The sequence below is a fragment of the Carlito syrichta genome, unplaced genomic scaffold, assembly GCF_000164805.1.
Source record: "Carlito syrichta isolate Samal-C Ts95f unplaced genomic scaffold, Tarsius_syrichta-2.0.1 Scaffold304427, whole genome shotgun sequence".
NCBI classification, from domain to species: Eukaryota; Metazoa; Chordata; class Mammalia; order Primates; family Tarsiidae; genus Carlito; species Carlito syrichta.
In genome coordinates, this window is record NW_007248523.1 from 441001 (window position 1) to 453572 (window position 12572).

General features: G+C 39.5%; 1 protein-coding gene across 2 annotated transcripts in view; it reads right to left on the minus strand.

Moving 5' to 3' along the window:
• Positions 1 to 12572, minus strand: part of UBL3 (ubiquitin like 3) — a 61317-nt gene that overhangs the window by 20865 nt on the left and 27880 nt on the right. Inside the window, exon 1 of one of the 2 annotated variants that reach the window (XM_021713295.1) lies at positions 10467 to 10493. The exons of the other annotated variant lie outside the window; for it this stretch is intronic. Within the exon in view, the coding sequence (XP_021568970.1) occupies positions 10467 to 10490 (24 nt within the window). The 5' untranslated portion in view covers positions 10491 to 10493. Of the gene's footprint in view, positions 1 to 10466; positions 10494 to 12572 lie in introns of those variants that run through there. 2 annotated transcript variants of the gene reach the window in all.

Genomic DNA, 12572 nt, shown 5'->3' on the forward strand with positions numbered 1-12572 from the left:
CATGCTTGCAACAGCAGAGCTATTACACAAAGGCTTTGTGGACTCTTTCTCAAATGAGGAAAATTAGCACCAAAAAAACCCCCAAACTCTAAGATTCTTAGAAATATCCAGTAAACTTTACAATTCTAGTAATTTTGGATACGCATGATTTTATCAGTGGTTATAACAATAAGGATATTTACTGACAGTTCACCATGTGCTGACTACTATCCTACAAGGTAGACATTATTGCCTTTATTTTCCAGATAAGGAAAGTGAGGCTTACACGAGGTTCATCATCTTGCCTGAGGTAAGTGGAAGACTGAGCTCTACTTTTGAACCCCAAATCAGGCTGAGACAGGCTTTCTCAACCTCAGCATGACTGATACCGTGGCTGTGGGGGCAATTCCTCACTGTGGGGGTGTCTTGTGCACTGTAGGACGCATAGTATCATCCCTGTCCTCTAACATTAGCAGCTAGTGGCATTTAACCCTTGTCCCCCAAAGTTGTGGCAATAAAAACATTCTCTAAGTATTTTCAAACTCAGTTTAGGACAACTTCCCCCTTTTGTTCCCCATCACCTAATTTCTACAGAGGATTCATATCCAAACCTTGCCTTGTTTTTTTCAAATTACATTTGGCCTTTTCTTTTACGCCCAGAACAATATTTCACAGTTTATCATCATTTTATTGTAGACTTTGTTTTTAATGATTTTTGCTTGTTTTCAAAATTAGTCCAAATCTAAAAGGACATTTTCTATAATTGTGGATACTGGGAAAAAAAAAAGTCCAAAAGGCCAAAAGTATTTTATGCAATGACAGAATTAATGAATTGAAAATATAATAAAATAAAGGCCAGTGCAGTGGCTCACGCCTGTAATCACAGTGTTTTAAGAGGCCAAGGCTGGAGAATGGTTTGAGGCCAAGAGTTTGAGACCAGCCTGGGCGACACTGTGAGACCTCATCTCTACAAAAAGTAAGTTTTAAAAAATTAGCAGGTGCAGCGGCACATACCTGTAGTCCTCGCAACTAGGGAGGCTGAGGTGAAAGGTCACTTGACCCCAGGAGTTCAAACTTACAGTGCGTTATGATTGCACCACTGCACTCCAGCTAGGGTGACAGAGCAAGATGCTGTTTCAAATTAAAATAAAAATAAATCCTAAGATGGCTTGGGGTGGGGAGCATGATTAAACCACTAATATTCAAAGGTTTCAGGAGTTTCTTTCAAAATCCAGTTGTCGAATAGTCATTCCTTTTCATGGTTACATTTCTGATTTATTTAAGAGTTTTACTTCTACAAACACTCTACAGTCAATTCAAATCAATAAATTATGGAAGTTCACATTTCATTGTTAAAATATCTTTGAAATGCTAGTGTTGACATCTTCCTCTAATGAATATGTAGCATGATATACAAACAGAGTAGTAAGACTGCTGGGTTTAAATTTCAGCCTCTTCAAATTTCCCCTTCTAACCCCGATGGAATCAGTTAATGAGTTCTGACTGTGGCCAATGGCTGACTGATGTCAGGAGAAAGGGGAGCTTTGCCATGTAAACACTTTTGGAAAGTGATCTGACCATTAATATCAGCTGTAAAACATGTTTCCTCTCTTTAACTGATGGATTCCATTTCTAGAAATCCATTCAATGTAAATAATTCAAATCAAGCAGCAGGAGAAAAGAGCTATGACATGTCAAAATGTTTTCTTCTAAAATTCTAACAATCACAAAGAAAATATGAATAGTATTAATACAGCCAGAAAAATAGGAGAAGATAAAAGAAAAATATGGCAGACCAACCAGACAGAATACTTATGCAGTCATGAAAAATTATAAAATATGGAAGGAATAAGTCAAATCAACCTTGTGGTGTGATGGTACATACCAATCTGTTAAACTGTTGGAGCAACACTGCCCTAATGAACATACATTTATTCAAATAAATGATGCACTTTCAATAAGTACACAGAGAGACTGAAGAAAAAATTCACATGCCAGTTTCTGAACAGACACCAAAGACTCACTCTAAAAAAATTATATGTTTTGGATGTTAAAAAAAAGCAAATTTATTTTTAGTTTTGTATTTAGTTTATGATAATAACTAACAGACACTTAGCAATCTGGGTAATGAGAGGAGTTAGCAGGCAACTAACCTGAATCTATTAACCAAATGCAGCCTGAACTCCAACCAGAGAGCAAGTCAGCATGGAAACATTGATTTGAATGGATGGTCACGGGCGGGACGTACAGGTGGAGAGATTTTTAAAATTTGGACATAAAAATTCAGGGACTGGTTTACTGTGGTGAATTACTCCAGTGTTGAGGTGGGAATCCCACAGGTCTGTCTTAATTTTTCATATATGAAAAGGCTAGAACTATATCAGATTCATCTGGTACCAAAGAGTACAGTGCTAAAAATAAATTTTTTATTAAAAATGGAATTTTGATATGTTTTGTTTTCCTTTGAAAATAAAACCAATAAAAAATCTCTAAGTATTTAGAACTGATTAAATTATAGAAGATAAAAATTAAAACCTGTAAAAGAGAAAATACTTGTTATGGTAAAGGAGAGACTGTGAGCTAACTGACCTTATTTTGATTTTTTAAAAATTATACAATAAATAAAAGTTGGTGGGGGTGGGGTGCAAAGGCTTAGGGGAAGGCAGACAAGGGTGCCACCTTGATCTTGCTCAGGGACTGTCACATATTAGACACAGACTCATCTTGGTGGGTTTCAGGACATACTCGGAACCACCAATGACAGGCAATTACAGAACACCATCGGAGCTGGAAATAAAAGAAACAGACTAGTTTATGAAGAAATAAGTTTCCCATCCTAATAAGTATGTTTGTAGAATGCCATATAATCTGTCTTGGTAGAAGATTGGACCAGATCCAGGATAGCCTATAAGGCTTTTCCAGTTCCAAAGGAACTCATATTTGTTGAATACTTATTAATGTGTCAGGTACTATGCTGAACATTTACAAACATCTTTTTATGAAAATAAGGCAAATAACTGTGTTTTGAAAGAATCCTCAGAAAATGATCGTTCCACTATACCAAGTTTAAAAGCAAAATACAAAACTATAGCATAAGAGAAAAACAAGAACACGTAAAATATTAATAGCTGTTATTTCTGGGTGATAGCATAATAAGTGATTTCAAACTTCCACTTTTATCCTTTTCCTAGTTTTTCAAATGTCTACAATGAACATGATTTATATCTATAAACAACAGAGGTTATAAAAACAGAGAACTTAGGAGGGGGGACCCCCCAAAAACCAAAATTGTCTTTTGGAGAGTGGGCCCCTTGTAGTACACTCAGAATTTGTTCCTCTGGATCAAATAGTCAACCAACGTTTTATCTGGAAGTTTTGAGAAGGCTGCACTACAATTTGCAAAAGAAATGTCCTGAGTTGTGGTAAACAGGTGACTGGTTCTTGTACCATGACAACACACCCACCAGCGCCACGCTGAGTGTTCAGCAGTTTTTGACTAGAAATGGCATGACCATGTCCCCCCCTCCCTAGTCACCTGAGCTCACTCCAAGATGTGTTTTTTGTTTCCCCATATGAAGAGCGGCCTCTAAGGGAAGTGGTATTTTTTGGGGGGAGGCGGGGGAAATGTTTTGCTGATGTGGAAGAGGTGAAACAAAAAAATGGCAGAAGCACTAAAAGGCATCAAATTGACGAGTTCAAAATCTGTTTTGAGCAGTGGGGAAAGCATCTCGATAGGTGTACTGCATCAAATGGAGAGGACTTTGAAGGTGACTGAAGTGTAAACATGTAAGAATACACAATTTTTTGTAAATAGAACCTGGGTTTTTTGGGGTCCCCCCTCATATATAGTGTTTGTTTTTTAAAAAACAACCATGATACTCTTACTGCACCTCAGAAATTAGCAGTGATTACCTAGCATTATCAAACATTTAGATATAAAGCATATAAAGGTAAATTTTATGCTATCTTTTAGCAATCTGAAATGGAGAACTGAAAAATTAACATTTCAATGTATTTAGCATTAAAGTGGTTTTTGTCTTGTGAACAATGAGAAAGGGAGAAGGTATGGAAAGTCCTATTTTAATCCTATTTGAGACGATATTCTAAGAGTTCTTGGTTTTTCAGTCTTAACGCTGAAAGAAGTAAAAAAGTGTCCCTTTGCTGTCAGGATATACAAACTATTAGCCATCAGTGCAGAGTGCAAGCACACTTGTGACATGTATATTATATAAGAAATTTTATTTTTTTGGTTTTCTGTAGAGACAGTCTTGTTATTTTGCCCAGGACTCCTGGGCTCAAAAAATCCTCCTGCCACAGGCTCCTAAAGTGATAAGATTACAGGCACGAACCACGGCACCCAGCCCTAGACCTTTTAAACTAATGTGACAAGTTGTTTTCTGAAAGACTAAACTGCCTCAACATTTAAAAATAGTTCTTAAACAGAGAAACATCCTTCAAGTGATTGACTGGCTTTAATTTGAGAAACTGTTAGGTTTCCGTCTCCTCCTTTATTGGAAGGAAAAGGAAGAAAACAGCTATTTGTGTACCTCTGGTCAAGTGACCTCACAGTTTTCTTTTTCCTTTGCTCTGTAAAATATTAGTAGTTATTTAAATAATTGATGTTAAGTGTCTCTGCATTCCTGTGGTTTGAAGGCTTTGCAGATATTAACTTTCTCTTCCTGACTAAAAAGGATGTGTGTGATAGTATCTTTTTTTCCTTAGTTAGTCTAAATTTAGACTTCTTGATCATGAATTAGAGAGCCTGTGAGTATAAGTGAACAAGAGGTATGGTGTGACTGTTTTCATATTTTTAGCTTCTTTTGCTGCCGAACTTCCTTTTTTCACTCTCGGATGCAGTTTGAGGGTAAAGGCAGAACTCAGTGCTAGGGTGAGGCAGCTTCTAGGCCAAAGCATTTGCACATATGTTCTATACCAGGAACTTGAACCTGGCACTAAAATAACATTTCTGAATGAACCACACTAATTTGCTGCATCAGATTTGTAAAATAAACTCTTGCTATCAGTTCAGGCTAGAACAAGTTATTTTTTATAATTCAACTGAACAGAAGCAAAAGTTTAAAACATTCCCCGGAGCAAATTTAATTCTGAGTCCATAGCTTACAGAAAAAGCATTTGTTGCTGTCTGGGTGTCACTTACCAGCTCCCTGCTCTCCTGTTATGAGAACGCTGACGCAGTTTGGGACTGGAGCCGGGACTGGCCTGTGTTCAGGCTGACACATCCACGCACACGCAGACCTGAACCTAAGTATTTCACTAACAAACTTTTTAGCATTCATCCTCTGCTGACTGGAAATTTTTAAATTGCCAGTGATCACTTTCTGCTTTAGAGTTGGATGAGGGGGTTGGGATTGGCAGTTGAGGGAAACTGCTAGGGGAGGGAGGGGCATACCTCATCAACAAGGGTACCTGCATGATCAACGTTTATATACCTAATCCTGAAGTGTACTCCACATCTTCATAATAAAAATTTTTTTAAAAGAAAAAAAAATCATGGCCTCCGGAAAGCCTGTCCTCTAAAACATTTAAGCTATTTTATTTACGGTCTTTTTCCCATGCCTCCCTCATTCTCCCACTGCCGTCACCTCACCCACTGTAGCACGACCCTCCTCCCTCCCCGCACCAAGCAGAATGGGGACTAAGCAGTGAGTAAACATTCACCCTGATGGCTTAAGTCATTTTAAAATTCAGCCGGGCTTGGTGGCTCAGCCTGTAATCCCGCACCTTTGGGAGGCTGAGGGGAGTGGATTGCCTGAGCCCGCGGGTTCGAGACCCGCCTGGGCAGGTGAGACCTCATCTCTACAATAAATAAAAAAATCAGCCGGGCGTGGTAGCGCATGCCTATAATTCTGGCTACTTGGAAGGCTGAGACGGAAGGATCGCCAGAGCCCAGCAGGTCGAGGCTGTGGTGGCCGGGAGCGGCCACTGCACTCCAGTCTGGGCGACAGAGTGAGACTCCAACTCAAAAAAAAAAAAAAAATTCAAGGTTTCTGCTGCCTGTGCATCTGTCAAACAAGGGGCAAAGTCAACAGAGAGGCCAGCCGGGGGTTAGTTGTGACAGTCCACTTCTTCATCTTAAACCCGTGGCAGACTGAGCTGCACATGACTTTCAAGATGGGGATGGTTTAGTATTTAGCACTGGAACTTGGGATGGAATAGTCTGTCCAGGATCAAGGGGAAACCACAGGGCAGCACTACTGTGGGTTTGTCTTTGGGGGATGCTACGTGCAGCCAAGACAACTTGTGTTTCACACCTCAAATCCAGATGCCACAGGCAACTTCTAATTTACCCTGCAGTTATCCATACAGCAGTCTCTGGGCCCTCAATGCATCTAAGGCCAAGGAAGTAACAGAGGACTCCAAACAGCAAAAATATTACACAGCTTCTTGTAACCAAATCTGTGAGCATCTAGAGGACTTCCAGAGTTCAACACTAAGGATGCACTTACTTTTAGACACATTTGCTCTTATCTTAGTTAACAGTTTAAAACAAACGATCCAGCCCATAGCAAGAGATCTGCTGTACACAGTCACAACAGTCAGTTACTATGATAAAAATCCCTTAATATTACTTAGTTCCAAAGTAAATTTCCTAAGCTCCATGATTATTCCCTAATTTAGTCGATGCCACGTTGCCTTAATTGAAAGGAAGAAGGAACTGTACACAATAACAATAACAACATCAATTCTAAATAATACAATTGCAAAATATTTACAGAACATTTTCCAGTTAAAATGCTTTCATTCATATTGTCTCATTTAAAAATAGATGACTTCTTTGAAGTCAGAGTCTGCTGACAGTGAAAAATAAGATCCTCAAAAGCTGGCAGAAGCCCAATACAGCATCCTGAGAGTTTAAGGAGAAGAATACCTGGGCCTCAAGCTAATAGGTCCTCAAGGCATTCATGTGTGATCAATAATATTTATGACTCCATGTAGAAACTGATTCTTTGCTAGATACTGAAAGGTGCTAAACTTCACTACATTAGGAATGTGCAGATTGCTCAAGTGCTCACAAGCTGAGGGAGCCCGTGAAAGTGAAGCTAATACAGGACCTTATGAGCTCAGTTACATTGCAATAGTTCTTCAGACATCTTCGACAGCGTTTTTCTGCTTGATTGGGATCTGCACAATCACACTATGAATGACAAAGCCAGCTGCCTCCCTAGGAATGAAAACTCACTTATCCGGTAACTTATAGATTTCTAGGCAATTTGGAAAGCACACCGAGAGTCTCCATAAGATGTCACTAACAGTGCCTGAAATTTTGCTATTTGGTTCAGGATCGGGAAGGCAGTACATATTTGAGGCTAAGTGGCACGCAGAAGAGCAAGATTAACCGTTCTGATGTTTCGTTATCAATGGGTTAAACATATTCCTTGGCTTTGAGCCCTTACAAATTTATTTGTTCGGGAAGTTAATTAACACATTTGCAATTTGGGTAAGTAATTTTAATGTCAATAACTCGGATCCATGGTAGACCGGTAATTCACGGTCATTCCCTGAGAGTGTTTATTATAGACACAGATGGGAGGATCTCAGAGGACTGAGGCAGATTTATTGAGAGACATTTCCCCTGCCACTTGACTAACTCCTTTTTGAAGTCCCTTTATCGGGCACACTATCCCAGACCCTGTCAGTGTGTACTGGTGCTCACTCTGTGTGTCCCAATGACACAGGATTTCTATGGAAGTACTTAGTCATCCTGATTGACATTTCAATTGCTACTATGCTTTGCCCAGGGTTAGGCCAACTGATGTGGGTGGGAACTAATTGTTGGGAACTAATATAGCAATGATATTCTTTAAATATTACTCAACATGTACTTAATGGAAGAGCAATAAACTGATTTTCTTTTCATAACATTTTAACCTAGAAACAAATATCTTACTGAAATGTCTACTGGCCAAGGCAGGATCAGTTTTCTACAAATAATTGGAGAAAACATTTCCCAAGTGTTGGCCATTTTAATTCTTTAGTTTTTACTTAGTGATTTTTCTGAACCAGACAACTTCTAAAAGGGTGTTTAAAATTAGGTAATACAAATTTTTCTGGTAAAAATCTCTAATCTCTCTACTGTTCAGCTTTGGAACTTGGCCAGCATGTTCCATTGGGCCTTTGGCAGTTCCTGGAGATGTGTATCTCTAGACACCAGCCCACCTGGGTCTTTCCCACAAGCCCATATGCTACAAGAGCATGGAATATGTGCATCTTATTCAACCCTGTGTCTTGGGCCTATTACAGTGCTTGGAAAGTAGTTAGTGTTCACACATATTTGATGAATTCTTGACAGAGTGTTATAGTTTTTCTTCCCTTTACCTATCGGCAAAATTTGGCTTGGCGTCTCAGAAGTGAGTTTTATCATTGTTTTTCATTACATAGTTGGTGCATCTCCCTGTATATCAAATGATTATTTGCGTTAACTAGATGTTTCTGGCATGCTTTCATGTTGTTACTATGAATTTCTTTTCCAGTTTTATATGTTGTAGAATATAATCTATTTGGTAGTATCTCTCTGTATAGTAAACAATTAATTGTGTTCACAATAGATGTTTTGGGTAGGCTTTCATGCTGTTACCATGAATTTCTCTTCTAGTTTTCTATTTGGTAGAATATAAACTTGTCCTTGTTAACATCTGAAAGCTAGCAGGCAGGTTTAGTTTTAGTTAAGGACTGAGAAGCAAAATATGTAACTGCTGAAAGACCTTGTTGCTTTTGATACTTAAGGTAATTAAAACAACCTATATTTATGCATACTGGCTGTAAAAGACAATTTCACAAAATGTACAGCAAAACAACATATTCTTAAAAAAAAATTCCAAATTCGACCTAAAACTACTGTTTCTCCTAGGTTAGACCTAATCACTCAGAACAGAAATTAACTCTCTTGAATAAGTTCAAGAAGCCTGATTTTCATTTCTTCTTTTAACTCTGAACATTATTTCACTAGTCAGACCAGTGTCACTAATATTCACTAATGACACCTTTATCTTCTGAGGATTTTCATCTTATTTCAGAAGTGGCTTTGGCTCTTCTTCCCCAAAGCATGTGAGAGTGTTGTGGTGCTGTTCAAAGTCTGCTTTATTGTCACTGAAAAAAACGAATTATGCAAAGTGAATCAGAAAACAGCACTGTGAAAAAGTGAACACATCTGTCCTCTGAATGGCAGGGGAATGCTTCCAGGACCTCCACTGATACCAACCTCTGAGGATGTTCAAGGCTCTGACATAAAATGGTGCTGCTTCTGCATGTGGCCTATGCAGCTCTCCCGTACACTTTAAATCATCTCTAGACTATTCACAACTAATACAACATAAATGCAATATATCAATGGGTGTTATACTGTGTTGTTTTTATGTGTATTATTTTTTATCGCTGTATTGTTATTTTACCTTTTTTCTGAATACTTTTGACCCATGGTTGGTTGAGCTCACAGATGCAGAGGGCCAACTGTACCACTTTTTTATTTTACTTCAGTCTGCCTTTGCCTTAAGTTGTTTTAGTGTTCATCTGGGCTTTGATGCTTATTGAAGATCATTTTCTTCCTTGTTGCAAAAAAAGACTTAATGATTTTCAAAAAGAAAAAAAAAAATCTTAGCAAAGAGAAAATAAGGTAGAATACTATGACTGGACTAGCTGGAGAAGTGTTCCTTGATATTCTATGCTATAATTTTACTCTCAGCAAGACAAAAAGAGATACCTGATTGATAAGAAGTCACAATGTTCATAAAATAAAACTGTACTAGTTGCTTAGGAAAGAGAAGTTTCTTACATAAACCTTTATAAAGGAGACAATGAGTAAGTGACTAGCTCTTTCTAATATAACAGGGATTTTGAATAACAACGCTTAGTCACAATCGGGTAGAAATTATCCTTTAGAACAGGGTTCCCCAGCAGATCCAGGGCCTGTTAGGAACGAGCTAAGTGGCAGGCAAGAGAGGGAAACTTCATCTGTATATACAGCTGCTCCCATCACTCTTATCCAAACTCCGCCTCCTGTCACTAGATTCTCACAGGAGTACAAACCCTACTGTGAACCGTGCATGCAAGGGATCTAGGCTGCGTGCCCCTTATGAGAATCCCTGATGATCTGAGGCGGAGCTGAGGTGGTGATGCTGGCGATGGGGACAGGCTGCAAACACAGATCATCATGAGCAGTGAGGTTTGACTGCACAGAGACCATATAAATCAGTTGCCTGCATATCAAAACCCTATCGGGGAGTGGCAACCGAACTGAGGTACTTAAACTGTATAGCTGGATCGGGTGGCAGGCTTTAAGTCAGAATCTGACACTTATTTTAGTTCATGTGTGGCTTGCCCATTATTTTATTTACCGCTTTCATCTGTACCTTTTTTTAAAATGGTAAGTTGTGCGATTACTTCACTATATATTACAATGTAATAACAATAGAAATAAAGTGCACAAGAAATGTTATATGCTTGAATCATCCTGAAACCATTCCACCCACCTCCAGCCTCATCCATGGAAACATTGTCTTCTACAAAACCGGTTCCTGATGTCAAAGAAGGTTGGGGACCGCTGCTTTAGAGAACATCACTGTCCAGTAGAAATACAATATAAACAACATATGTAACTTTAAATTTTCTAGTAGTCATATTAAAGTGTTAAAAGAAACAGGTAAAATTAAATATAATAATATATTTTAACTTGATATATCCAAAATATCATCTCAGTATGTAACCAATATAAAATTAGTAATGGTATTTAATCTTTTTTCATACTATATCTTCAAAATTTAAGTATGTAGTATTTTATACTTATAGCTCATCTCAATCTAGATGTTTTCATCAGAAAAAGTGTTTATATTTCCTAAAATCTGCAGTTGAAAAAATAAATATACCCAAGTTCCAAACACACAAAGTTTTCTAGTCACTGAATCTCACACACCAGTTTTTAAATTTAAATTACTTCCTAGTGTTCAGTAGCCACATGTGACTAGTAGCTTCTCTACCAAACAGTGCAGTTCTAGAACATTTAGAGTGAGAGAAATCTCACCCAGGAGTACGCATCAAAGTCACCATATGCCTTCAACAGGTATGACCTTGGAAATGATTAGTACATCTGGCATATGTACTTTGAGAAAGTTTCTCAGATATATTCTGACCTGCAAATTTGGGCTAAGAATCATTGCTCAAGAAGAGAAAAATGAGCTGCACAGCCTTCAAGTGATGGGATTATGAGGAGAGTCGTTCTTGCAACAAGAGCCCAAAGTGCAGGTATTCAGCATTACCAGCCTGAAAACTCATGGGACAGAATTTTGAATGGCTAAATCCTGTGCTGATCTGCAAGGGAGGGTTTACATGGGAAACAATGATGAGACTGTCAACAAATGATCAGAGCGGGCAAGGGACGGAGCGGAAGGCACGGCAGGCACGGCACAACTAGTTCTCTTCTCTCTCTTTTTAGCAAAGGACAGCATTCCCTAGAAGACCCCATCTGTATACCTCTTTGTTCAGAACTAGGTCACATGGCCACTATTGGCTGCAATGGAGTTTGTTCAAATGTCCTCTTGTGTTAAACGCTGCCTCATTTAAAAATACTCTTACTTAGGAATGAAATGAATAGTATTAATGAGTATCAGTAAATACTGTGTTTTGCTAGCTGCAAAATCATACTTAGTGCTTAAAACAAGTAAGAGAGGTCGGGCCCGGTGACTCAGCCTGTAATCCCAACACTTTGGGAGGCCAAGGCGAGAGGACTGCCTGAGCCTGGGAGTTCAAGACCACCCTGAGAAACTTGGTGAGACCTTGTCTCTACAATAAATCACAGAAACTAGCCAGGCGTGATAGCACACGTCTGTAGTTTCAAGTTCCAGCTACTTGAAAGGCTTGCCTGAGCCCAGCAGGTCGAGGCTGGGGTGGGCGTGAGTGTGTCACTGCACTATAGCTTGGGCGACAAAGTGAGACTCAGACGCAAAAAAAAAAAGCCAAACAAGTAAGGGGTTTGCATTCCTCCTTCAACAATAAGTCTGGAAGGGGGCAGTCCAGGGCTAGTGCAAGGGCCTGAGGATGACCCAAGGGATAGGTGTCTACTTTCCTTAGTTTGCGGATTTCCTCCCCATGGTCCAAAGACACTTGGGATTCCACAGATACACACTGTGTTCCAGGCGGAAGGGCGGAAGGCTTTCCCTAGCAGTACTTTATTTGAGTTCCCAGGAACTTTAATGAATATCCCACTGATGTGAAGTACGTCAAGAGCCCATAGAAAGGTGCTAAAAATTTAACCCTTTCTTTCAGGTCTTTTTTTTTTTTTGAGTTGGAGTCTCACTCTGTTGCCCAGACTGGAGTGCAGTGGCCGCTCCCGGCCACCGCAGCCTCGACCTGCTGGGCTCCGGCGATCCTTCCGCCTCAGCCTTCCAAGTAGCTGGAACTACAGGGGCGCGCTACCATGCCCGGCTAGTTTTTGATTTATTGTAGAGATGAGGTCTCGCCAAGTTGCCCAGGCGGGTCTCGAACCCGCGGGCTCAGGCAATTCACTCCCCTCAGCCTCCCAAAGGTGTGGGATTACAGCCTGAGCCACCGAGTCCGGCTCTTTCAGGTCTTTTAATTTAGAG